Source organism: Symphalangus syndactylus, chromosome 8 (genome assembly GCF_028878055.3).
Source record: "Symphalangus syndactylus isolate Jambi chromosome 8, NHGRI_mSymSyn1-v2.1_pri, whole genome shotgun sequence".
In the NCBI taxonomy this organism is placed as follows: domain Eukaryota; kingdom Metazoa; phylum Chordata; class Mammalia; order Primates; family Hylobatidae; genus Symphalangus; species Symphalangus syndactylus.
Window position 1 is genome coordinate 39,761,848 of NC_072430.2, and position 23,679 is coordinate 39,785,526.

The 23,679-nt window shown below is 44.1% G+C and overlaps 1 protein-coding gene across 5 annotated transcripts; it reads right to left on the bottom strand.

Moving 5' to 3' along the window:
* Window positions 1-3,030: 3,030 nt before the first annotated feature.
* CIPC (CLOCK interacting pacemaker) lies at window positions 3,031-22,440 on the bottom strand. 5 transcript variants are annotated; one of them, XM_063644316.1, is made up of 5 exons: window positions 20,593-20,908; window positions 16,348-16,599; window positions 14,445-14,632; window positions 10,354-10,523; window positions 3,031-6,909 (listed from the first exon to the last, which is right to left on the bottom strand). In XM_063644316.1, exons 3-5 carry the CDS (start codon window positions 14,578-14,580, stop codon window positions 6,016-6,018), a joined length of 1,200 nt encoding a protein of 399 aa, XP_063500386.1. In that variant the 5' UTR covers window positions 14,581-14,632; window positions 16,348-16,599; window positions 20,593-20,908; the 3' UTR covers window positions 3,031-6,015. The 5 variants fall into 5 exon arrangements, with proteins under 5 accessions (XP_063500386.1, XP_055144655.1, XP_055144656.1 ...); XM_055288680.2 differs by lacking the exons at window positions 16,348-16,599; window positions 20,593-20,908 and adding an exon at window positions 22,242-22,440; XM_055288681.2 differs by lacking the exons at window positions 16,348-16,599; window positions 20,593-20,908 and adding an exon at window positions 21,878-22,243.
* Window positions 22,441-23,679: the final 1,239 nt, after the last annotated feature.

The following is a 23,679-nucleotide window of genomic DNA, read 5'->3' on the forward strand; positions in this document are numbered from 1 at the left end:
TAATTATCCCAAGCAGTGACAACCCTGAAGGGGCTGAATGCCATCACTTGAATTCCATCACTGGGTCTGTAAGCGGCGAGGCTGCCTCGCTCTGTAGAGCAGTTTTAAAACACTTTCGAGACATCATTTTTTTGCATTGCACCTTCATCTCAGGATGTCAAGTGCATAGCGAGGATTATGCCCCTCCTCTTTTGATAAAGGAAACTGAGGTAGCAGAGATAAAGGCTGCAGGAGCTAGGGCACAGTCGTTGTTTTCTTCTGCCTCTCTCTCAGGGATTCTGATTGTGCTGTGTCACCCAGGCAGACTTCTCATCTCTAATCTCTCTTCTGGTGTAGATGAAAGGTGGACCCAAAAGGCTTGGACCAGAATAAAGACCTCACAAAGTATCACTGCATCTATGTCATCTCTGACTACTGACAGTGAAAATAATGTTAAATCAACCCAAGTGGTTCTGTTTTTTGTTTGGCTTTTTTGTGAGACAGGGTTTTTGTCACCCAGGCTGGAATGCAGTGGCATGATTTTGATTCACTGCAACCTCTGCCTCCTGGGCTCAAGCGATCCTCCCACCTCAGCCTCCAGAGTAGCTGGGACTACAGGTGTGTGCCACCACACCCAGCTAATTTTTATGTTTTTATAGAGACAGGGTTTCGCCATGTTGCCCAGGCTGGTCTCAAAGTCCTAGGCTCAAGCAATCCATCCACCTCGGCCTCCTGAAGTGCTGGGATTACAGGCATGAGCCACTGCACCCAGCCCCAAATGGTTCCTTAAAACACACGAAGAGGCCAGGCGCAGTGGCTCACGCCTGTAATCCCAGCACTTTGGGAGGCCAAGGCGGGTGGATCACGGGGTCAGGATATCAAGACCATCCTGGCTAACATGGTGAACCCCGTCTCTACTAAAAATACAAAAAAAAAAATTAGCTGGGCACGGTGGCGGGCGCCTGTAATCCTGGCTGAGGCAGGAGGCTGTAATCCTGGCTGAGGAGGAGGCTGTAATCCTGGCTGAGGAGGAGGCTGTAATCCTGGCTGAGGAGGAGGCTGAGGCAGGAGAAGGGGAATGGTGTGAACCTGGGAGGTGGAGCTTGCAGTGAACCAAGATAGCACCACTGCACTTCAGCCTGGGCGACAGAGAGAGACTCCGATTCAAAACAAAAAAACAAAAACGAAGAAACATCATCCCTGGTTGTGGAGAGAGAAGTCTGAAAGGAAATAAGCTAACTGACACTCTCCCAAATACAAAAGTTACCTTCTTCATCTCAAATGAAAGGAAAGGGCTGTTTGTAGATGGCTGACCAGAAAAGGACATGATCTCATTTAACCCCAAATCATTCTCCTTTTGGGCCAGTAAGAATTCTTTGAGACCAGGTTTTTACATGGGAGGTAGTAAATCCACATTAGCTGCAAGAAGGTAATCATATGAAAGGCAAAACCAATGCAGACTGGCAAAGAGCTTCTCCCAGAGTTCCATATAAAGAAGTTAAAAATCTGACAGAACACCGTACTATAAAACCATCTTACTGGAGGCCCTCAGAACCTCTTTTCTAAGCACCCTATGTTTTAAAAAATTTAAGCACCCGGGTGCGGTGGCTGACGCCTGTAATCCCAGCACTTTGGGAGGCCGAGGCGGGTGGACCACCCTGCCAAAACTCTCAGGAGTTGGAGACCAGCCTGGCCAACATGGTGAAACCCCGTCTCTACTAAAAATACAAAAACTAGCTGGGCGTGGTGGCACACGCCTATAATCCCAGCTACTCGGGAGGCTGATGCACGAGAATCACTTGAACCCAGGAGGCAGAGGTTGCAGTGAGCCAAACATGCCATTGCACTCCAGCCTGGACGACAAGAGCAAGACTCCGTTAAAAAAAAAAAAAAAAATTAATCTATTAATTCTATGGCTCACCTGTAACACAACTATAGATCTTACAAAGGTTAGCACTGAGATAAAACTTCAAGGTAACTAATTCAAATTCTTCATCATTCAGCTGAGAGGAGTGACATCTAGAGAGAGGTTAAGTGACTTATCCAAAGTCACTGAGTCAATGAGTAGTAGATATGACATGTGAATGTAGGTCTTTAGACCCCATCGCACCAGGCTACAATCTGCAGGGATGCCATAAAAAAATGTGGATGAAACACATGTTTGCAAACAGGCCATCCTAAGGGGCAAGCGTTTCCACACACAGGAATCATGCCGAGGGGTGAGGAGCTGCAAACGCATATAACTGGGTTCTCTTGAGCCTCTCAGGCTCAAATTTTTGTGCTCCCTCACTTCTCTGGATTCCACTTCTTAAGGAAGGATGGTTCTCTTTATTTCAGAAGGGACCTTCTCTAGCCATCTTTACCCATTTTTTGTTCCTTACTAGTGGCCTTACAGCTACATTTTAAAAAGCCACTTAGACAACTGTATAGGACAGAAATAATACTAGAAGAATTCGACTATGACAACCCTCCAGGCCTTTTAGTGAGGTCAGCTTTTCATTTCCCCAGTGTCTTAAAGATCCCAGAAAGGGGCTCCTGACTGGCCTGGGAAACAGAGAGGACTCCACATGTCTCCCTGTTGAGATCCTCTAGGTGAACCTTGACAAGGAGCAAAGCTTGAGGAGGCACGGGGGAAGGCATGGAGGTGTGCTTGCTAAGGACCACTGTGCTGTAGAAAGAACTTCAGTTCCTGTGGCTTTAGTTTATCCTGGTATACAACTGTAGTAGCTTTGTCACTTAAAAGTTCTATTTGTGAAAGTGTCAATCAGATGGAAGAAATCACTGGACTATCTTCACCTCTCACTCCTCCCAACCTGCCCAGTATAAACCTCCAAGGCTCCAGAAAACAGGGGACTACTCATTTGCCGTAAGACTGCTCGTATGTCAAGTTCACACCAGTGAAAATCTGAGCAATGAATTTCCACATGTTCAGTGTCTAATCCCAATATTCCCAAATAACATGAGTACCTATGTTTAACATTTAAATCAGTTCAAATGTTTACTCCAGGTTCACTCAGTATTTTTAAGCAGTTATAAAGCAAAAAGGCCAAATAGGTTTCAAGTAAGTGACTTTTATTTTTCTCTGACATTTCACAGTCAGTTTCTGCAAAACTTCATACTTTCTCAAAAGAATTCACATTTGCTAAATAAATTTCTACCCTAAAGAATTCATAGCTGGAAAACCACTTCAATATATGCACAAAAGTTACTTTTCTGCTAAAGGAACCATAGTAGAAAATAAAAAGTCAGACAATACTATAATCAATAAAAACCAATGAGTGTAATAAATTACAAATGTCATTAAATTCCATTCCCATAACCATTGCAATCAGCAACTTTTCTATATATATTTCAATAATGCCAACAAAATCTGCCAAAAGTTCTCTCAAGGGTTGCTCTGAGCTAAAAATGGCTTCTCACCTTCAGAAAACAGCAGCTCTGCCACAGTACTTCATAGCCAATTACGTTATGCATCGCTAAAACCATCACTACTTACAGCCTTGGGCAACCGATGGAGATCTTTCTGGTCACCTCCGAGGTTCCTCCATTTGCTGATCTGGCTTCTGGCCTCAATGGATCTCTCCTTCCAAGATCTATCTTCTCTACTTGGGTTCATCTGCTTACAGCTCCAACAGAGAACAAACACCCATGGTAATAGCCTGGAGAGACTTCTAGCACTAAGTTGCAAGATTAGAGAAGAGCTGAGAGTGGTGCTGCTTCTCCCTGCCACTCAGCAGTGAGGATTGATAGCGGCTTTCATCATCTTTTACTGAAACAGGGAGGGAAATGCAAGCCTTAATCTAGGAAGAAGAGTCCAAGAGGCTTATAGCTCCACAGAGGGTTTTTCCAATGGAATAAATTTGGTTCTCAGCAAGTGTTTTCAGATTTTTGACACAGTAAGACTCATGACTGGTGCCCAGGCTGTTCTGAATGCACCTGTCTCTATAGCTTTGCTGCCAAACATATTCTGCCAAAAAGGAAGCTTCCTAGCATGGTGCACAGAGTAGAGCTGCTATAGTACCACACAGATTCAGGGGAGGCAAAGAGAGTGGGCCAAGAGAAAAATATTAAAAGGAGCTGAATCTGCCTAAAGACACATTTGCTCTGATTTCTGAAATTCTTTCAGAAAGCAAAGAGCAGGTAATAATTCTGCGTTGATGAGTGGAGTCTAGGGATAATACCAAGTTGTTCACTTCTGAATCAGCCATATCTAAATCACACGTTTGTGAACAAAGTATAGGCAATCTGAAGCCACATACTTTTTAAACTATGTTAGAGTTACAACTACCTAGGAAATGTCATATTTAACTTCTGGTCTTGGTAAAACTTTTCTTTGCAGAAAGGGTGAAGCTGGGCTGAGCATGGTGGCTCAGGCCTGTAACCCCAGCACTTTGGGAGGCTGAGGCAGGCGGATCAACTGAGGTCACGAGTTCAAGACCAGCCTGGCCAACATGGTGAAACCCCGTTTCTACTAAAAATACAAAAATTAGCTGGGCATGGTGGTGGGCACCTGTAATCCCAGCTACTTGGGAGGCTGTGGCAGGAGAATCACTTGAACCCGGGAGGCGGACGGTGCAGTAAGCCGAGATCCCACCATTGTACTCCAGCCTGGGCAACAAGAGTGAAACTCCATCTCAAAAAAAAAGAAAAAGAAAAAGAAAGATGAAGCTGATCATATAGAACTTCTTATTAAGATAATTTTGTAAGGAACAAAGATTTTCAAGAGGATGAAATTTTAAATTGAGAGAATATTTTGAAACTTTACTACTTAGAAACATAGTTGCCTATTTAATGAAGCTGAAAAGAACGTGTATCATCTGGAAACTCTGGACTCTGGTCATGGTCTCCATTTCGAGATGAACTTCATATAACCAACATTACACCTCTGGCTTTGTTGCCAATATCTAACACATGAAGGAAACACAGAAGACGCTGCTCTGTAACTGCTTCCCATCACTACGACATGGAACAAATGAAAATTTGGGATGTGAAAAGAAAATGGGTAAGATGCTTTGCAATTTTTTGTGGACTTATCATACCCTCAAGACAACTGTATTTAATTCAAAGTTTATCAAGCATAATCATCACTTATCAAAATAAAGGAAAAAAAAAACAAGATGGCAGCAGAGTTAACTTATACTACATCCCAGGAACCACTCAAACTATCCTTAAGATTTTTAGACATAAAACAGGTTACACTGTTTCAAAAGAAGAGAGAAAAAAAGCCTAAGTTACCAGAATCGTCCAGCTCCTGACCATGAGATATGCCGGCCATGTCTATTTTCTTCAGCTTCTAAGTCAAAAAAGCAATTCATCGACTACAATTCCAGATGTACTGCATCCATTCCATACCTTAAAATTTGGAAGTACTATTTTCGCCTGCTAGTTTAAGAAAAATCTGACTTGTAATGAAAGTGTAGGAGTCAGATGGTACTACCCTTTCCCTAGACTTTCAAGTTTAAGAAAACAAAGCGTTGAGTGATTAAGTGCTCACACCCAGGTGCAACCTGTGCCCAGGGAATTTTAGTCTCACCCAACTAGCAGGATGCCTTGTGGAATGCAAACAACCTCCTCTTATTTCTCTCTGTGACTAAGACAGGCAAGGGAAGATCCACGAAGGTTTCCTTGTGTCACCTACTCCCTGGCTCAACAGGCGTTGCTCTGTATGCTCATTCGTGTTACTGCACCCTTGATCCTGGTGAGAGAGTGGGATGATGGGAGGTCACAGCAGGAAGGGCCCCACACAATCATCTCCTGCTTTTGCCCCATGATCCATTGAAGCACCTGCAGGCTAAGGAAAAGGGGCTCAAGGGCACTCCCAAACTGAGGTCCTCAGTGGGACAGGGACATATGTATCCTGTGCCCAGACCACAAGTTAAGACAGCAGCCAGGTATTGGCACGTGGCTTCCTAAATGAACCACGACACAGTTTAAGTTTAGAAGGAAAAGCTCTTACATAAGCTTTGGGAAACAGGAGTAGGTAACAGCAAATGAGCTAAAAGAACCACTCAAGTAACAGGAAAATATGCCTCTGTGCTATATGTCTGGGTGATCAGAGAATGCTTCTAGGTCACTGCCTGTGTTACTGGACCCAGGTGTTAAAGATGCCTGCAGCTTGGCCCAAGCCTGAGGGGCCCTGCTCTTGGTGGCTTCTATAAACAGCTGGGTTTGCTCCTTTAGCTGGTCTAGTTCTACCTGAGTTGCCTGATTTTGACGAATCAACTCCTTGGTTTTCAAAGTGATCTCCAGCAAACCAGATTTATGTAGGACTACTAGGGTATTCTGAAAGCGCCTATGTTTGCTCTGCCGCTGCTCTGAAAAGATATCTGGGCTGCGGCAGAGGTGCTCTGCAGCCCATAAAGGTGAGCTATAATTGGCGGACAGTGGTGAAAGGGGAGAGTTGCTTTCTAACCCATGGAGAGTGCTGTCTGATGCGCAGACAGGACTGGCGGGGGAAGCGAAGGTCAGACTGGGAGCTTTAGCCACGTGACTGCTGGATACCGGCTGAAGAGTCTGTGGACTTCCACCTGCCACCAGAGAGGGCACACCCTGCAGAGCTGAGTCCTCGGCAAGTTTGGCGCTGGGTGGTGCTGGCGTTGAGGGACTGGATGGAACAGCACCAGCCTTGGTTGGCTCATTGGAAGACAAGCTAGGCCCAAGTCTCTCAGTACAGATTTTCTTCTGCACTCCACTTGTTCCTTTTTCTTCTGGGCCAAGGGAAAGGCCCCGTTTGCCTGGATGTGGGGCTATTTTGGTGTAAGAATTCAGAATGGGCAAGTAGTTCCTGGAGTCGGACTTTTTCTCGCCAGTGTGACATGGACTGACAGGAGATGGTACAGGTGGATGAAGGAATAAGAGCTGTGGCTGTGCTGAGATCACTTCAAAGGAGGGCTGGACAGTCCACGACTGGAGCTGGGATGAGCTGCTGCCCTGAAGACAAAGGAGGAGAGCAGCACACTACTCATTACTGCTGAAAGGATAGAGGAGTGAAGCTTCTGTCAAAGGGGCAAGTGGATACTCCAATGCTTAGAACAATCTCAAGGACAGTGCTTCTCTCACATAGTGGTTTGAACATCTATTTGTGTCTGATATCACAAATACTTTTTTAACTTTTTCTAAGGGAAAATTGGAGGAAATATCTATTTTTATTCAAGTGCTATCACTCAGAAAAATAAATGGGTAGGTAAAGTAATGACATAGCTAAGGTCACAACTGAAACAATAAAAATATGGATTTCCTGGTGTAAGTTAAAATGTGACTTTACACCACAGTGTTTCTTCATTTAGTTACACCTGGAACCTCTTTTAGCTGAAAATAACTTTTGATTAAAAAGTAACATATTGGGCCAGGTGTGGTGGCTCATGCCTATAATCCCAGTATTTTGGGAGGCTGAGGGAGGCGGATCACCTGAGGTCAGGAGTTTGAGACCAGCCTGGCCAATGTGTGAAACCCTGTCTCTACTAAAAAATACAAAAAATTAGCTGGGCGTGGTGGTGTGCACCTGTAGTTCCAGCTACTTGGGAGGCTGAGGCAGGAGAATCGCTTGAACCTGGGAGGTGGAGGTTACAGTAAACCGAGATTGCACCACTGCACTCCAGCCTGAGTGACAGAGCAAGACTTGGTTTCGAAAACAACAACAACAACAAAAAACAGAAAGAAAAAAAAAAGAAACCCATATTGTCAGGAGTCTATGGGTTCCTGTTTTTAAGGCAGTGACATCCAACAATCATAAAACCATTCAAAATAATAACAGCTACCATGTATTGGTGCTGACTATAGGCTACCACTGTGTGTAATGTTCTACATGAGTTACTTAATCTATATAACAACCTCATGAGGCAGTTACCATTTCCCTTCATAAACAGGAAACTGAGGCTTAGAAAGTTGAAAAAACTTGTTTTAAGTCAAGTTACTAAGTGATGCAATTAGGATTCCATCCTCTGTCTGACTCTAAAACTCATCCGAGCCATTCTGTTTTACTGCCTTTGTTTTATTACTCCTCAATTATACATTTTTTTAAATTAAAGTATTGATTCAGACGAAATCTAATAAAGAAGTACATGGCTACTTGTCTCCAATGTTTGAAAGCCAATCTAGTTCCAACCTGGTCCCAAAAATCTGAGCATAGATAAAGCCAGGCAGAGGGCAAGCCTGACAGAGGTTCACATCCTCAGTGGGGTCAGGTAGGGTCATTTGATTTATCTGAAGAACATTACGAACTGTCTTCTCATACATGTACATGCGCACACCATTTTGCACACATTTCAGTTTCTTGGATGCAAGGTTAGGAACTTTAGGCCAGTTCATTTCCCATGCAAAGGCTGGAACAATCTGGAGTCCTCTTGATGTTCAAATATACTCCGGGATATACTAAGGCAAGCAATGCTAGGGCCAGAAACCGTATTTCCTTGTCATAGGAGATCCAAAATCAAGAGGTCTTTTGAAGTAGAGATCAGCCTGTTCCAGCTCAGTCAGAAGCAAAACTTCATGCCCTCTCTAGGGATGACCTACAAGGCAAATGGATCTGGAAAATATCTAATGCATTGCTTTCCCATGATTTTACTGGACTGTACTTCCTAATGCTACTATTATGCCCACTGTCCTAACAGATACTTAGCTGACTTGTTCTAATTATTAGATTTTACAAATTGTATTATTCATGTCGAAATCACCTGAGGGAATACAGAACAAAATTTTAGACATGGACAGGATCTCAGAATCATTTCACATAAACCCTTCATATTAAAGATGAAGAAACTGATATTCATTGTGGTTAATTATGTACAAGATCACACTGTCTAATGACGCAGATGGAATCAGACTCTCAAAAGAAAAATATCTAAAACCAAGCAGCCATAATCAAGACATTACACAACATGCAGAGGGTTTTAAATGTGTATCATTATTTTAATTTTAGAATACGCTGGATTCTAGTATGTTTTTAAAAAATGAAACAAAACTCCTAGACTACTCCCTTAGGTCAGCCTGTCCCCAAGTCTCTTAGTTCCTGATCAGACCCAGCAGCTTTTCTGGCGGGTCTTTGTCCTGAAGAATGTGGCTCTGCTGGAAAAGCCTACTCACTCCGTAACTGTGTGTGTGGGCTGTTCTCAGCCTTCTGGAGCTGCCAGCCTAGCCTACAACAAAGAAGGGATATAAACACAGACACAGAAGAAAGGGACAAGGAAGCCAGAGAGGAAGGCGGGGAGAAAAAGAACTGGGAGAAAGGAAGCCCAGGAGAAGCACTGGCAGCACTGGTGGGGCCGGAGCAATCTCATGTGGGCTCCATTTCCTGTCTCTATTCTTTCTTTTCCTTTCAATAAGGACAGCCATGCTTCCAGCTGAGATGTGATTTACCAAGCAAAAATCTTCAAATTCCTTTTCAGAACTCACCAGACTGCCTTGTTGAAAATCAGTTTGTGTTCCTCATATACAACTAGGTAATAGCTAACACATTAAGATTTCCTGTCAGGTTAAAGCCATGTTCTAACCTTTTACCCTAAGGGGGGGAAAGTCAACTACTCAAGCCAGATTTAAAATTTCACCATCTTCAAGTAGCCTCATCAATGGACCCATATGAGAACTGATATATTTTCAGAGGAAAGTATGGTAAGATTAAATTTCTTTGGCTGAAATCAATCTTTTCTATTCTCAGACTTCTCTATTCTAACTTAACCAAGTTCATATGATCAAGTTCTCAGTTTCAAACACTAGAGCTTAACTTAGATTTTCATCTAAATCTTTTCTTTCATATCTAAACAATAATCATATAATATACATAGTTATGTAATAAAGCCCCAAACAGGATGTGTTTCCACTCCACAACACTGTGTGGATTCTGCTGGTATTCCCATACTTGAACCAGGAGCAGCTTTGTCACTAATGACAGGCTCTGGCTGACTACTAAGAAAATGCTCAGTATATGACATAATAAACAGGGAAATTGCCTCTACTTCTGAGATAAACGCATTCTACATTCCTAAATTCCTAGGGCAATTCATATTAAAAAGAGCATCTTTTGTTTCTGCCCTAAACTCTGCCATATGTTAGAATGCACCACTGAAGTGATGCCATTTCTGCTTGGTTCCTTTATATACATTTCAGGGTCTCTTTGGACAAACTATGAATACAGAAATAAAACAACTTAACTGTCTCAAAAATGAGAACGCACGTCATGATTCTTATATTCCTTTTTAAAACAGTGTCACACTTGAAAGATAACATCCGCTCCCCAGGACAGAAAGTACACATTGGTGTGGTTCTAGTGGTCTGTTTCTAAAATCTCTCCTTGGCAGAGAATATAAATCTCTTCCTTTATACACGGAAGCTCAGAGATTTTTCTTTGCAAAGACTTTAGGTGATATTAGTCCTCCTCACCTGTTTGACCAGCACATTCTTCATGACGACCATGGGAGACAGGGTAGGGAAGGCATTCTTTGCAGTTTTGGAGTTCTGCCTCGGCCTGTCTTCTCTGCTCCAGCCTAAGGCGCTCAGCATGTCCTCGGACTCCATCTGCTCTGCGGAGCTCAGACATTCCGAGCTCCCATCTGGTGGGCAGAAGAATGGTCAACTCACTTAGGCTCTAGACTAGGGTCTGTTAACCAGGCTCCTAAGGAGCTACAGACCTCTTGAAATTGAATGCAACACTTGTGATGTGTTTTTGTGAATTTTATTGAGAAGGAGGCTTTTAGCTTTCATTGGCTTTTCAATGGGATCTATAATTAATCCCTCCTCCACCAAAAATTAAGAATTATTGCCCTAGGACAAGTTTGACTTCCTTTCTAACTCTCTTACAGACAAAAACCTGCCTCAATTAGGGCTCACATGAAAGTAATCAGCACCAGTCTACAGGAGAAATGAGTTCAAGGCTTCAAAGTTAGTTTATTACTTTCGAGAATCTGTTGTTGAGAAAGGAGACGAGTATGGCCCTAGGTAGGATTAAGACCTTCAGAGGCTCTGGGTACCACAAGATGTAATTACAATTAAAAAAAACAAAACCAATCTGTAAACCTCAAAACAATTGCATTTTCTCCAGCTTAAGGAAGACTGTATGACTAGAAGGATACGCATCAATGGAATTATGATTTAGAATCTCCAGTAACACTTTTAAAAAACTATAAATGTTGGGATCCTTCCCTTGATCTACTGAAGTGATTTACCTTTCACAAAACACAAGTAATCCAAATGTACACCTCTAGTTAAGAACCATTAGACTGAAAACCAATGAGCCCAGAAGCAATGTACATATTGAGTGCCCAGATCTTGGTTTCTAAATGCCATTCTGCACATAAAGGAAATGAGGGCTCCTTGGAGAAACAGCTGATTCCAAGACTTTGACAGGGAAGATACAAGATGAGCCTGGAGAGCTTGTTGTTCCAGAAAACAAAGAAGTGCTCAAACACTAACAGAGACATGTCAAAGAGACACAAGAGCTATCTTGAGGGGACTCCCGCTGGTCAAATTTGAGACAATTTGAATATCAGAAATGATGATTTTAACGGATTGACAAACTGAATTACAAAAGAATTCCATGACTACATTAGTGATACTCAAAGAAGAAGGAGGAGGGAAAGCACTTTTTTACAGAAGAATGTCAGCTAATGAGGTACAAAGAATGGTAAAATTAGAATATCACCACTTTTGTTTTGAGACAGAGTTTCGCTCTTGTTGCCCAGGCTGGAGTGCAATGGCATGATCTTGGCTCACCACAACCTCTGCCTCCCGGGTTCAAGCGATTCTCCTGCCTCAGCCTCCAGAGCAGCTGGGATTACAGGAATGCACCATCACGCCCCGCTAATTTTGTATTTTTAGTAAAGACAGGGTTTCTCCATGTTAGTCAGGCTGGTCTCGAACTCCTGACCTCAGGTAATCTGCCTGCCTCGGCCTCCCAAAGTGCTGAGATTACAGATGTGAGGCACCGCGCCCGGCCAAGATCACCACTTTTAAACCACCAGTGTACTGATTCAGGCAAAGATCATCAATGGATGCTAACTCTTGTTAGAGTTTGTTGGGGAATAGGATAGTCACACAATTATAAAGTATTGTCCCATAAATTACTTATTAATTACAAAGAGAAAAGGGTACTTTAACGATAAAGAAATCTGTATACACTATCTTAGCCAAGTGATCAACCAACCAGAGCATCACCAAGAGTAAGACTAACTTATGAGTCTCCAAATGTGTTACAATGGGAAGGATACAACATCAACAACATAGTATTCTGGTCAAGATGCTAATCCTGATCCTAATAATGGGGACACTACCAGAAAATCCAGAGTATGAGACATTCTACAAAGCAACAGGCCTGACTCATTCAAAGATGTCAATGTCATAAAGAAAGAAGAAAGAAAAAAAGGAAAGAAAAGATAGGGGAGTGGTTATAGACTAAACCAGACTAAAGGACAGGACAACCAAATGCAATGTTCAATCTTCACTTGGATTCTGGATCCAAAACAGACAAAAAGACAAACAGCTATAAAGGACATTATTGGGACAATGGGGGAAAATCTGAATATGGAGTGTAGCTAATGATAAGTATCAGTGTTAAATTTCTTAGGTATGATAATGATATTATAACTATACAGAAGAATGTCCTTGTTTTTAGGAAATTTGTACTGAAGCTATATAGGGTAAAATGTCAAGTGTTTGCAATTTACTTTCAAATAATTCAGCGTGTGTGTGTGTGTGCGCGTAAAGAGAGAGAGAGAAAGCATATATGGCAAAAAGATAGACATATGGGGTATTCATTTGCTTTTGTATAGATTTGAAATTTTTTGAACTACAAATGTGGTAATTAAAATGGGAAAAATTGTCTTGATTTTGCAAATTTCATCCTACTCCAAGGTAATGGGAATAACTCAGGCAGTGAGGAAATCACTGGCACCTGGCCCAAGAGTGGCTCAAAGCATTCTAGTGGCATTCACTGGGGCTACTTTCTGGGGCATAATGAGTTTGATTATTTTAATACCACCTTATGTCTGAGTAGTACAATATTCTTAAAACAACTGGCCTGACAAAGTTGAAGTTGTTAGAAGTGTCAAAATGTCAACAGTACTGGAAATAATAGATGGTAAGATTACGGATAATGTTTATTTTCTTCTTCGTGCTTTCCTACATGTCCAAGCTTTTACAATGAGCACGCATTCATGAAATGAAAAATAAACAAAAAGCAAACATAATATTAAAAGAAAAAAAGAGGCACTAGGCCTCCAATGTTTCCCAAACCTGTCTGATCGTACAACAGAAACACTTGTTTTTTAAAAAAACCCCACATTCCAGGCCCTGTCCAGACCGTTGAAAGAGTCTCCAGGAGGGAGATCTGGTGATCAATATTTTTAACAAATGCCTCAGGTGAGCCTTATGATGCGCAGGCTTAGGAAACAATGCTGAGAGAGACAAGAAAAATCCAAAGGGAAGGTTGGCCCGCCCTTCCCTGGACTGTCCTGGCCCTGGGCAGGGCAACTAATTCCTTTTAATCTAATCCCTTGGTTGGTGCTCTGTTCCTCTTTGAGCAACAGTCTATTTATAATTTGCCTTTTCAAGCAGCATGCCTACAGGGAGAAAATATGCCAATCTAAAGACAAGAGAGTTCTAGTTTTCCTAACAGCTGCATTTCTCACTATAAGTTAATAAATCAAAATTGATTGATTTGTCTTTGTGAGTCTGGATAATATAAATCTTCTCCTTGAGAGGGTACTCTCAGGATGTTGACTTGGCCAGAATCCCTCAGCATCACCCCTCTGCATCCCCTGTGCCAAAAATCACACTAGCGCCATATTCAAGCCACTACCCTCAGAGTGGGAAATAAAAAAAGAGCCCCAGCACAAAATTAAATGATTCAATGTATATGCAGCTAGCCCTTTTGAGTAAGGCTTAAGAAAAACTTGTAAGGAAAACTGTTCTATTTTCTTATCTCTAATAGATACTCAAATTTAGAGCTGGGCCAGGTGGCTCACAGTCCAAATACAAAATGCATAGAGACTGAGGGGAGAGGTTGTTGGAGGTGTACATTTCTAAACACAGCAAAACTACTTTCTCAATGAAAAAGTTACCTTACAAATTATATACAGTACTACTTTTATTTAACTGGCAGTCTTCCAATTTGTTACATGGCAACCACATGCAGTAGCAATTTTTCCCCTACAATGTAATAATTCCTGTGAAAAAGGAAGTAAAACAACAGAATTATGAGTATTTAAATATTTTTTCCAGTGACCAATTGCAGTAGTTGGAAGTGTAAGATTCAGAGTCTAAGTTGAAAAAAGACGTCAAATAATTCTTTCAGAACTGACCCTACGGTGACTTTGATAGGTACCCTGACATATGGCATCAGAATTACCATTTTAAAGCAGGTATTTATCCTGTGTGTGAAAGCATCCCATCCTTATCACATAAATGAGTTTTGGGGAGGAAATTTTTCAGGCAAAGCATTCACTCACAAAACAGAGGAAGGATAAGATATTTTTAACCTGAAAAGCCAGAGTCCTTGTCTGACTCAGCAGCAGCCATCCCGAGCTGACGAGCCACTTTCTTCATCTCTGTGCCTTTGCCTACTTTGGCAGAGAGTCTTCTGGGGCTCTCTCTGGATGGGTTTTTCCTCTCCATGGTTTATTCAGCTGGAGGCAGATTCATTGGTACTCTTTTCATCTGGACTGCCCTATGAAAAACAATTATATAAGAAGTCACTGCCTGGAGAGCTGAAACAGGTGATCCAAACAGTGAATAAAGTATGGGCAAAGAACACTGGCCTCACCCACTTTAGCTTTATTTTCTCAGAGGTTTCAACTGACAAAAGCTTCAAGTTTACTAAACAGAATGGTTTCCACCCATAAGGAGATTGACAGTCCTCTGGCTGCCCTCTAATTCCATTACAAATTCAAGGCACACAAACCACATTCAGCATACACTTTGTAAACTGCTCACAAAGGCACATTTGATTAGGCTTTTTGCAATGGGTAACAAAATGAACTCACCAGAGGGGAGAGGGGACAGGGGAGTGAAGAGAAGGGAAAAGGAAGACGGGAGAAGAGAGAGGGCAGAAGGAGGGGAGAGGGGAAAGGGGAGAGGAGAAAAGAGACACCACAAGGCTTGCTTTCCTTGTGTACATTTGCAGGCTCATGACCTATTGCCACCTCTCACAGTGTAGTGTTTCTCAAATTAACCTCTAAATCCTTTGGCTGAGGTATTGAACAGAGAGCAAAAACTACTCCCTATACATGCATGCTACTTTTAGGCTTAAAAAACACTTTTATGGGCAAATAAAATCACATACAATAAAGAGCTTATAATATGTGTTGCTATTAGTGTTATCTCACTTGAGGCTCACAATGTCATCTTCAGTTGCTATCTCACTTTACAAGGGAGGAAACTGAGGCTCAGATAAGTTACATTCAATCATTTAAAAATATTTACCAAATGCCACTGTAAATCAGGCATTGTGCAAGGACTGGGGATATAGAATGAACAGAATAGGCATCTGTCACTTCCTTCTTGTAGCTTATGATCTAGAGAGAGACAGTCATTAATCAAATAATCACTCAGCTAGCGACCATTTTGATAAGAGCTATAAATGGGAGGGGCTAACAGTCTGGGGGACTGAGGAAGTACACCATAGCTGGGATCTGGAGGATCAGGAATTAGGAGGAGTTAGGCGAAAGGCATGTTCCAGGCAGTGTGAAGGCCCTAAGGGAGCAAGGGGCTTGGCACAAGCAAAGAACTGAAAGGCCAGGGAGGCCAGAGCACAGTGTAGAAGGGTACAATGCCATGCACTGATGACAGACTGGTAGTCAGGGAATAGACAGGCAACACCTTGGAATCCATGTTGGAAGGAATTTAGGTATTAACTTAAAAGCAATAGGAAGCCATGGAAGAATTTTAACCAGAAGTGTGACATGATCAGATGTGCATTTATCTTATTTTTTGAGACAGTGTCTCACTCTGTCGCCCAGGCTGCAGTGCAGTGGTGTGATCATGGCTCGCTGCAGCCTCGACTGCCCAGATGGAAGCGATCCTCCCCTTAGCCTATGGAGTAGCTGGGACAACAGGCATGTAGCACCACACCTGGCTAATTTTTTGTTTTTTTGTACAGACAGGGTCTCACTTTGTTGCCTCAGCTGGTCTTGAACTCTTGGGCTCAAGCAATCCTTCCACCACAGGCTTGGCTCTGGGCCTTGGCTTGGCTTGGCATCCCAAAGTGCTGGGATTACAAGTGTACACCATCTTTGCATTTTAAAAGCATCCTGGATGCTGAACTGAGGCTAAAGTGGAGAAGGGCAAGAGTGGAATTGAGATCATTTAGTTGCTACCGTGACAGTCCAGGTGAATTAAGGTGGTGGCAGTGGAGATGGGGAGAAGAAAAACATGGAGGCCCACCTGATGGGACTGGGTAGGGGGAAGATGGTGGTACCACTTTCTCAGCTAGAGAGCCCAAGAAGTGCACAGAAGGGAGTTGGGTGGTTGGGGCAGGGTGGCATGGTCATGTAGATTTGGTCATGTAGAGACTGAAGTTACTGTGGGTCATCTGAGTGGAGATCCTGGGTAGGCAGTCACATGTAAGACGGAAGCCCAGGAGAGAGGCCTATATTTGCTCCAATGATAAACAGCTAGTCCACAGCAGATCCAGACCTAGATCAACAGTGCCAAGAATAAGACCAATTAGCCCTTCAAATTGCTGGCTGAGGATAAGAACATTCCAGATATTTTAACATGGCCATTTGAGTCACCAAAGAATGGCAACTGTAAGACCAGCATGATAAGAACACAAGGAATACTGCTGGGATAAGGAGAACAGGCCAACAGGGAACACGACAATAATGAAACTGGGAAGATGCAAGCAAAGCCTTGTGATGTTTTAATTCACGATGCACTCTTGACTATCCTGTTGTTCTTTGAGTGAAGAAAAACACAAGCCCCCTGCCAAATAGCACTGTATCTGGAATACCCTGGAGTGCCAAGTCTGGACATTCCTGCTAATATAAGATCTAGTGAAGAACATTAACTACCCTAGAAGCAGTTCAAAATAAAATTAAATAGAAGACAAGGATGCTTATAAGCAACCCTCTTGCTCATACTTTTGCATACTGTAGGAGCAGACTAAAGGGAACACAAACTGGACTGAATGAGAATGAATTTTAAACACAATTCCAAGTAAAAATCATTTTGCCCCGTATCTAACTCATTTAAGGGGACTGGCTTCCTCATTCAACTGCCATCAAATCAAGCACTCTTCCACAGGTCACACGTTTAATCCTATGTGCATAAAAGATAAACAGTGGCACTGTCACATCTTGCAGAGAACTATGCAAAAGCACTGTCTATCTGACAGCTATGAAATTTGACAGCATGGACAGCCCAGCTTAAAAAGTAGACTAAAGTATAAAACTATATCTCCAATTAAATCAGGATCTTTTTGTACGAAATTCAACAAATATGCATAGTATAATTTTCCTAAAATAATACTATCCAAAAGTGAATAGAAGGCTTCTCCAAAATGGAAGTAGATGAGGCTTGTGGATGGGCATTCAAACTAATTCATGTTGGACCAGGCTGTTGATTTAGATTAGAAGGGTAGCTCATGTTAGTTGCAACTAATTAAGAACCTTACTTAGGTTCTTAGGTTCTTGAAGTTTCACATAATCTTACTAAACATGGATTATTTTACAGGTACTTTAGATAATGCATCCCAATTTAGTCTTCTACAATCCTTGTGACAAAACAATGAAAAAGGTCTTGCTATTATTATTAAAGTGTAGTCAATGGAGCTACAGAAAATACACAGGAATTTATTCTGGCTTATTGAGAATTTGTAAGGTAATAGATAATTGATCATGGAGTCAAAATACTGAAACACTGACAATCGGTTTTTGAGGCTCAGAAAACAATACTCCCAAGTATGGCACTTTAGCATAATGAGTGCTTTGTTGTTGCTTTTTGTTTTTTTCTGAGACTGTGTCTTGCTCTGTCGCCCAGGCTGGAGTGCAAGGCCACAAACACGGCTCACTGCAGCCTCGACTTCCTGGCCATAAAGAAATTATCTGACCTGTCTTGTCCGATGGACAAGATCATAAAACCCTCATTCCAGAATGGGTCCTGCCCTATAACAGAGAGGAAGGAATGCTACACAGAGGTCAAGAATAATTCTGGACAGAGAGACCTTGCTGGGTTTCCCACTTCAGTCCATTACTATTAGATCATACTTTTTGTTTTTATTTTTTATTTATAGATGGATCACACGCTGTTGCTCAGGCTAGAGTGCAGTGGCACGATCACAGCTAACTGCAGACTCGACCTCCTGGGCTAAAGTGATCCTCCTGCCCTAGCCTCCTGAGTAGCTGGGACTCCAGGCGCATACCACTGCACCCAGCTGATTTTTAAATTTTTTGTAGAGACTGGGTCTTGCTATGTTGCCCAAGCTGGTCTCGACCTCCTGGGCTCAAGCAATCCTCCCACCTCAGCCTCCCAAAGTGCTGGGATTACAGGCATGAGCCACCATGCCCAGCCAGATCATACCCTTTTTGTCCAATCATATTTTACACAGCCCCGTCCATTCTTCATCAAACCTAACCATAAAAATAGACAGTTTTCCCTGAGTTGGGGAGGCTTCAATTCTGAAGACTCGTGTGTCATAAAAAAAACTTTGGCCGGGCGCGGTGGCTCATGCCTATAATCCCAGCACTTTGGGAGGCCGAGGTGGGCAGATCACAAGGTCAGGAGATCAAGACCATCCTGGCTAACACGGTGAAACCCCATCTCTACTAAAAAATACAAAAAATTAGCCGGGCGTGGTGGCGGGCACCTGTAGTCCCAGCTACTCGGGAGGCTGAGGCAGAAGAATGGCGTGAACCCGGGAGGCGGAGCTTGCCGTGAGCCGAGATCGCGCCACTGCACTCCAGCCTGGGCGACAGAGCGAGACTCTGTCTCAAAAAAAAAAAAAAAAACCAACTTTGATTAAATAAAACTGTTATGTTTTTCTCTTGTTAACCTGTCTTTTGTTATGGGAGGGTCAACTATGACCCTTATGGTAGGTGAAGAAAAGTATCACAGAGGTAAGTTAAAAAGAGAACAGATACTAAATTTAGATCCTGGGGAGTTGGTGGCAGTTGGAAATAAAGAATGCAAAATCGACTTTAGGATGGCAAACTGACTATTTTTCATATGAAAATGATTAAAAATATGGAAGCCTCTATCTTCAGTAAAGTTCTCTTAAGCAGCAAAAAGCCTTAGCATTGCAGCCAGGGAGGCTCGCATGGGATGTAGAACAAAGGACTACATCCCTCCCCAAACTTTACTCTTTCGGAGGAGCAGCAGCACTGCCCTCCTGGGAGTGGCTGAGGGACCCACTCACACATAGCACCACATAAAGCCCTCAACAGGAGAGAAGCAGAGAGTGATGGCATTTACCACTGGTGCTCTCAACCCCAAAATTTGCAAGGCAAAGTCTGAAAACCTCATGAAGTTGCTTGATTTTTTTCCTCTTAGATATTAGTTTACAATAAAGTTAGGTGCTCACACTGAGTTGAAAATGGATTACTAAGCTCTTACCCACTGTGTTCTTTCTGCTTCCTGGCACAGACTGGAAATCACTCACGCTGCTTTACAAATGCATGTACCTTACTCTGCATTAAAAGGGCTAATTTAGGCTCCAAAACTGTCAGAATTTACCCTAATTGGGCCTCTTATGCATGTCCATGTAACACATTGTCCAAAAGTTCCCAGAGAGGATAGTACACACTAAAACTCATAATGGAAAGTGAATCAGGCCAGGTGTAGTGGCTCACACCTATAATCCCAGCACTTTGGGAGGCGGAGGCGGATGGATCACCTGAGGTCAGGAGTTCGAGACCAGCCTGGCCAACATGGTGAAACCCTGTCTCTACTAAAAATACAAAAATTAGCTGGGTGTGGTGGCACACATCTGTAATCCTAGCTACTTGGGAGGGTGAGGCAGGAGAATCCCTTGAACCTGGGAGGTGGAGTTGCAGTGAGCTGAGATGTTGCCACTGCACTCCAGCCTGGGTGAAGAGTGAGACTCCGTCAAAAAAAAAAAAAAAAAAAAAAGAAGAAGAGAAAAGAAAAGAGAGAATCAGAGCCGGGCAAGGTGGCTCACGTCTGTAATCCCAGCAGCACTTTGAGAGGCACAGGCGGGCAGATCACCTGAGGTCAGGAATTGGAGGCCAGCCTGGCCAATGTGGTGAAACCCTGTCTCTACTAAAAATACAAAAATTAGCTGGGCTTGGGGTGTGTGCCTGTAATCCCAGCTTCTCAGGAGGCTGAGGCACGAGAATAGCTTGAACCTGGGAGGCAGAGATTGTAGTAAGCTGAGATTGTGCCTCTGCACTCCAGCCCGGGTGACAGAGTGAGACTCGTCTCAAAAAAAAAAAAAAACAAACAAAAAAAAACAGTGAATCAATAAATATATAAGTTTATATAAGGGGACAAAATTCAAAATCCTAGCAAGTGCTCCAAAGCATTTAGCTCTCATTACTCTTTTTGCACTTCTGATATTAGTCTAATTATGTCTCCTCAACCTCGAGTTGTTTTTTTCATCTTTGCAACCTCAGCCCCCAACAATTAACACGAGGCATTCAACAGAGTAATAAATTCCAACAAATCTCTGACCTGCTGAGTCTCTCTGACGGCTCTAGTAGCTTAGCAGTCACAGAAATACCTGAACAGCTTGAAGGTCAAGATTCTGCATTTCCAAACACCATGGTCACCTTAAGATCTAACCTCCACGTCTGGTCCGCTGCAGGAAACAGATATTTGATCTACCCCTTATTCTAAGTTGAAACCTCAGGGACAAATCCACCATCCAAATTAAAGGTTGGTCTAATTCACAAACAATCTTTGTGAAGATTTGTCCTTATGATTAAAAAGGAGATCCAAGGGTTACAAGAAAAGGATCTGAAATGCTGCTTTCAGATCTCTCCTTTTATAGACACTTGGCAACATTCCTGGAAGCTCAAGTTCCCTTTAAAACGTGTCACGTGTATAACATGTGTGCCTGGACAGAAGTGTGAGGTAAAAGCCCAACCAGAGGCTTAAATACAATAAAGTGATAAGGTCACAGAAAGAAAACCTTGAGTAATCCCCGTTAGAATTATAAATACGTTACTAGGTTTTCTCCGAAGTCATTTTCTTTTGGCCTGCATATTCAGAGATACCATTCTGGGAGAATGTCTGGGTATTTTAACCGTGGAAAACCCCTCTCTACCTAAATGTCTAATATTCATCTTCCCTTCCACATTCATTCCATTTCTCCAACTTGGCTGAAATTCGTGTCAAAGATCCTGAACCCCAATTCCACACAATTTCCTATGTTTTAGGCTAGTTTGGCTCTATTTTCACCTTTCAAAGGGGAGATGAGCTTAGAGAACTTTCTCCGATCCCCTGCTGCAATTAGTTCACAGTAACAGTGCCCACCTACCCATTCGCACCAGCCCACGTTGCATCTGTGCCAGGCAGCATGTGCACCCTCCAGGCATCCACCAGCCTGCCAGCTCAGCAGGGCAAAACTGGGCAGACCCTGGTACTGTGCTGTGACTGGCATACCACCAGCCTTCCAGGGCAAACGCCCAGGCAATGCATACTGCCAGGACTTGAGCAATAACAGGGAGCCTAGCTCCAGCCTGTGACCTGGGCCGGGATCAGAGCTCCCCCAAACCCACCCACTAACCACTTAACTCCTTACTTGGCACTGCCCACCTTCTCCCCCGAAACACTACCCCCGACAGCAAGCCTGGCAAGCTGGCCACTCAGGGGAAACAACCAGCAACGTGGGTGACGGCAGGTCTCTGGAAAAGGCAGCACACCTGTGCCCTGGAGCCAGAACAGGGTACCACCCCCGACCTCAAACCGGAAGCCCAGGACCCTCGCCCAGTTACTAGTTCTGGCGCCCACTCACCTGCCTATTTCCTGGCCCTCAGCTCCCAGCCGGGCTGGACTCCAAACTCTCTCCCCGCCCAGCCGGCTGGCGGTTGCGCCCAGGGCTAGACCAGGGCCCACCTGCCCCTCACACAAGCCTTCTCTCCACACGCAGCCCCCTCCTCACCCGCGATTCCCTCTTCCACGCCTCTCACAGCAAAGCAAAGCCCTGCTCCCACCATTTGGCCTTCCGTCCCCCGAAAGTCCCAGTTTGCCCCTCTTGCCTACTCGCTCCTCTTCCTCTCTCCCCTACTTCCACCTCCTTTCCCCACGCTCCTCGCCCAATCCCTCTCCCGCCGCTATCACTGCTCCCCTCCTCCCGGACCCAGCCCTCCCTTTCTCACCTAGGGCCGGGGTCGCAGCTCCACAACCGGCCCCGTGGGTCAGGTGGCGCATGCACGAGCACGGCCCCGCGGCACCATGACAACCTCGTCGTCGCTGGGTGTCTCGCTATCCCCACAGCCTCCCGCCCATTTCTCCTCCCCACGCCTCCGCGACGGCTTTCGCCAGCCACGTGACCCGGCTCGGATGACCCGGCACCATGGAGACCGCACGCTGTTCTCCTAGAAGGGCCCTTGGAGACGCGCCCTTTCCCCGCCCCCGCCGGAAGACCAGGCCGGCGCGGGGCGGGGCCGGTGCTCAGAGGCCTACGCTCTCTCCGCGGCCTGTGGGCGTCTCTATGGTTGGTTCCTCAGGCCCTGCCGCCATTTTGTACAGGAGACTTGAGCAATGAGCGGCTTGGGCACGGTTTCAAGGCGGGGTTCCGAGGAGCCGGGGGTGGGGCCGGCTTGGAGTTGATACAGCGAGAGGCGCGACTCTCGCACTGTCGTGGTGCGTGCCGCCGTGCCGCCGTTGGGGGTGAAGGCCGGGGCGAGTCGTGTCCGGCCTGTGCGCGAGCCAGGAGCGACAGTGCCCGGCGTGGGAGAGCGGGCGGCCTCGGCCTGGAGTCGCCGTGACAGGGGCGCCAGACCTCCGCGCGTGCTCCTCGCATTTTCCCTACGCCTGTCGCCCGGTTTGTTTTTTGTTCCCGTCCACCCTCGAGACCGTGCTTCACGAGGTCGAGGCGCGATGAGTTATTTTAAGTAGATGATTTCATGACCTGTGATGTTTGACTGACTTTGTCATGTGCTATGGGTTTTATATGGATGCTGTTGCTTGGTGAAGGTTCACGGTGAACACACGTGTGTAACAGCTAAAGAAAAAAAGAGCTTGGGATCAGTTGACGTTCAGATGCCTTGAATCAGTGAAGGTTACTTAGAAAAAGAATTATTTCGCTAGTGAAAAAGAGGACATGGGCGAGTTTAAAGAGTGCTGACGGGTTGAGGCAGATTCTAGAGCTGAGCTGTCCAATAAGGTGGTCACTAACCACTGGATAAGTTTCTCAGTCATACTAGCCACATTTCAAGAGCTCAGTGACCTCTTTATTGGACAGTGCAGATTATAGCCTATTCCCATCATCGCAGAAAGTGATATTGGACAGTGCTGATTTAGATAGTGGGGAATTGTTTTATACTGGTCATCCAGGCCTTTGCAAGTGCTGCTAGGTCATGGTTAATCACGTTAGTCCTCTAGACACAGGTAATTCTAATGTATTATTGGGTATGGGTGTACTTGTTAGCAGTCAGCTTTACCAAAAGGTAATATGCCTACAGCATGTAAGGCTTTTGTTTTGGGGACAGAGTGAAAGCAATAGTTAAGAATTACCAAGTAATTAGGAGCCGGGCCGCTTTATATGCATCCCCTTATGATGCCTTACAAGTTTATGACACAGGTGGTATTTTT

Bases quoted from the DNA above. Each gene is read 5' to 3' on its own strand.
- CIPC (XM_055288680.2), bottom strand. From the start codon at position 14,580: ATGGAGAGGAAAAACCCATCCAGAGAGAGCCCCAGAAGACTCTCTGCC. The intron at 10,524-14,444 runs GTTAAAAATATC...TCTGCCCACCAG, and splicing joins CAAGGACTCTGGCTTTTCAG to ATGGGAGCTCGGAATGTCTG. The intron at 6,910-10,353 runs GTGAGGAGGACT...CTTTGTCTTCAG, and splicing joins AGAATGTGCTGGTCAAACAG to GGCAGCAGCTCATCCCAGCT.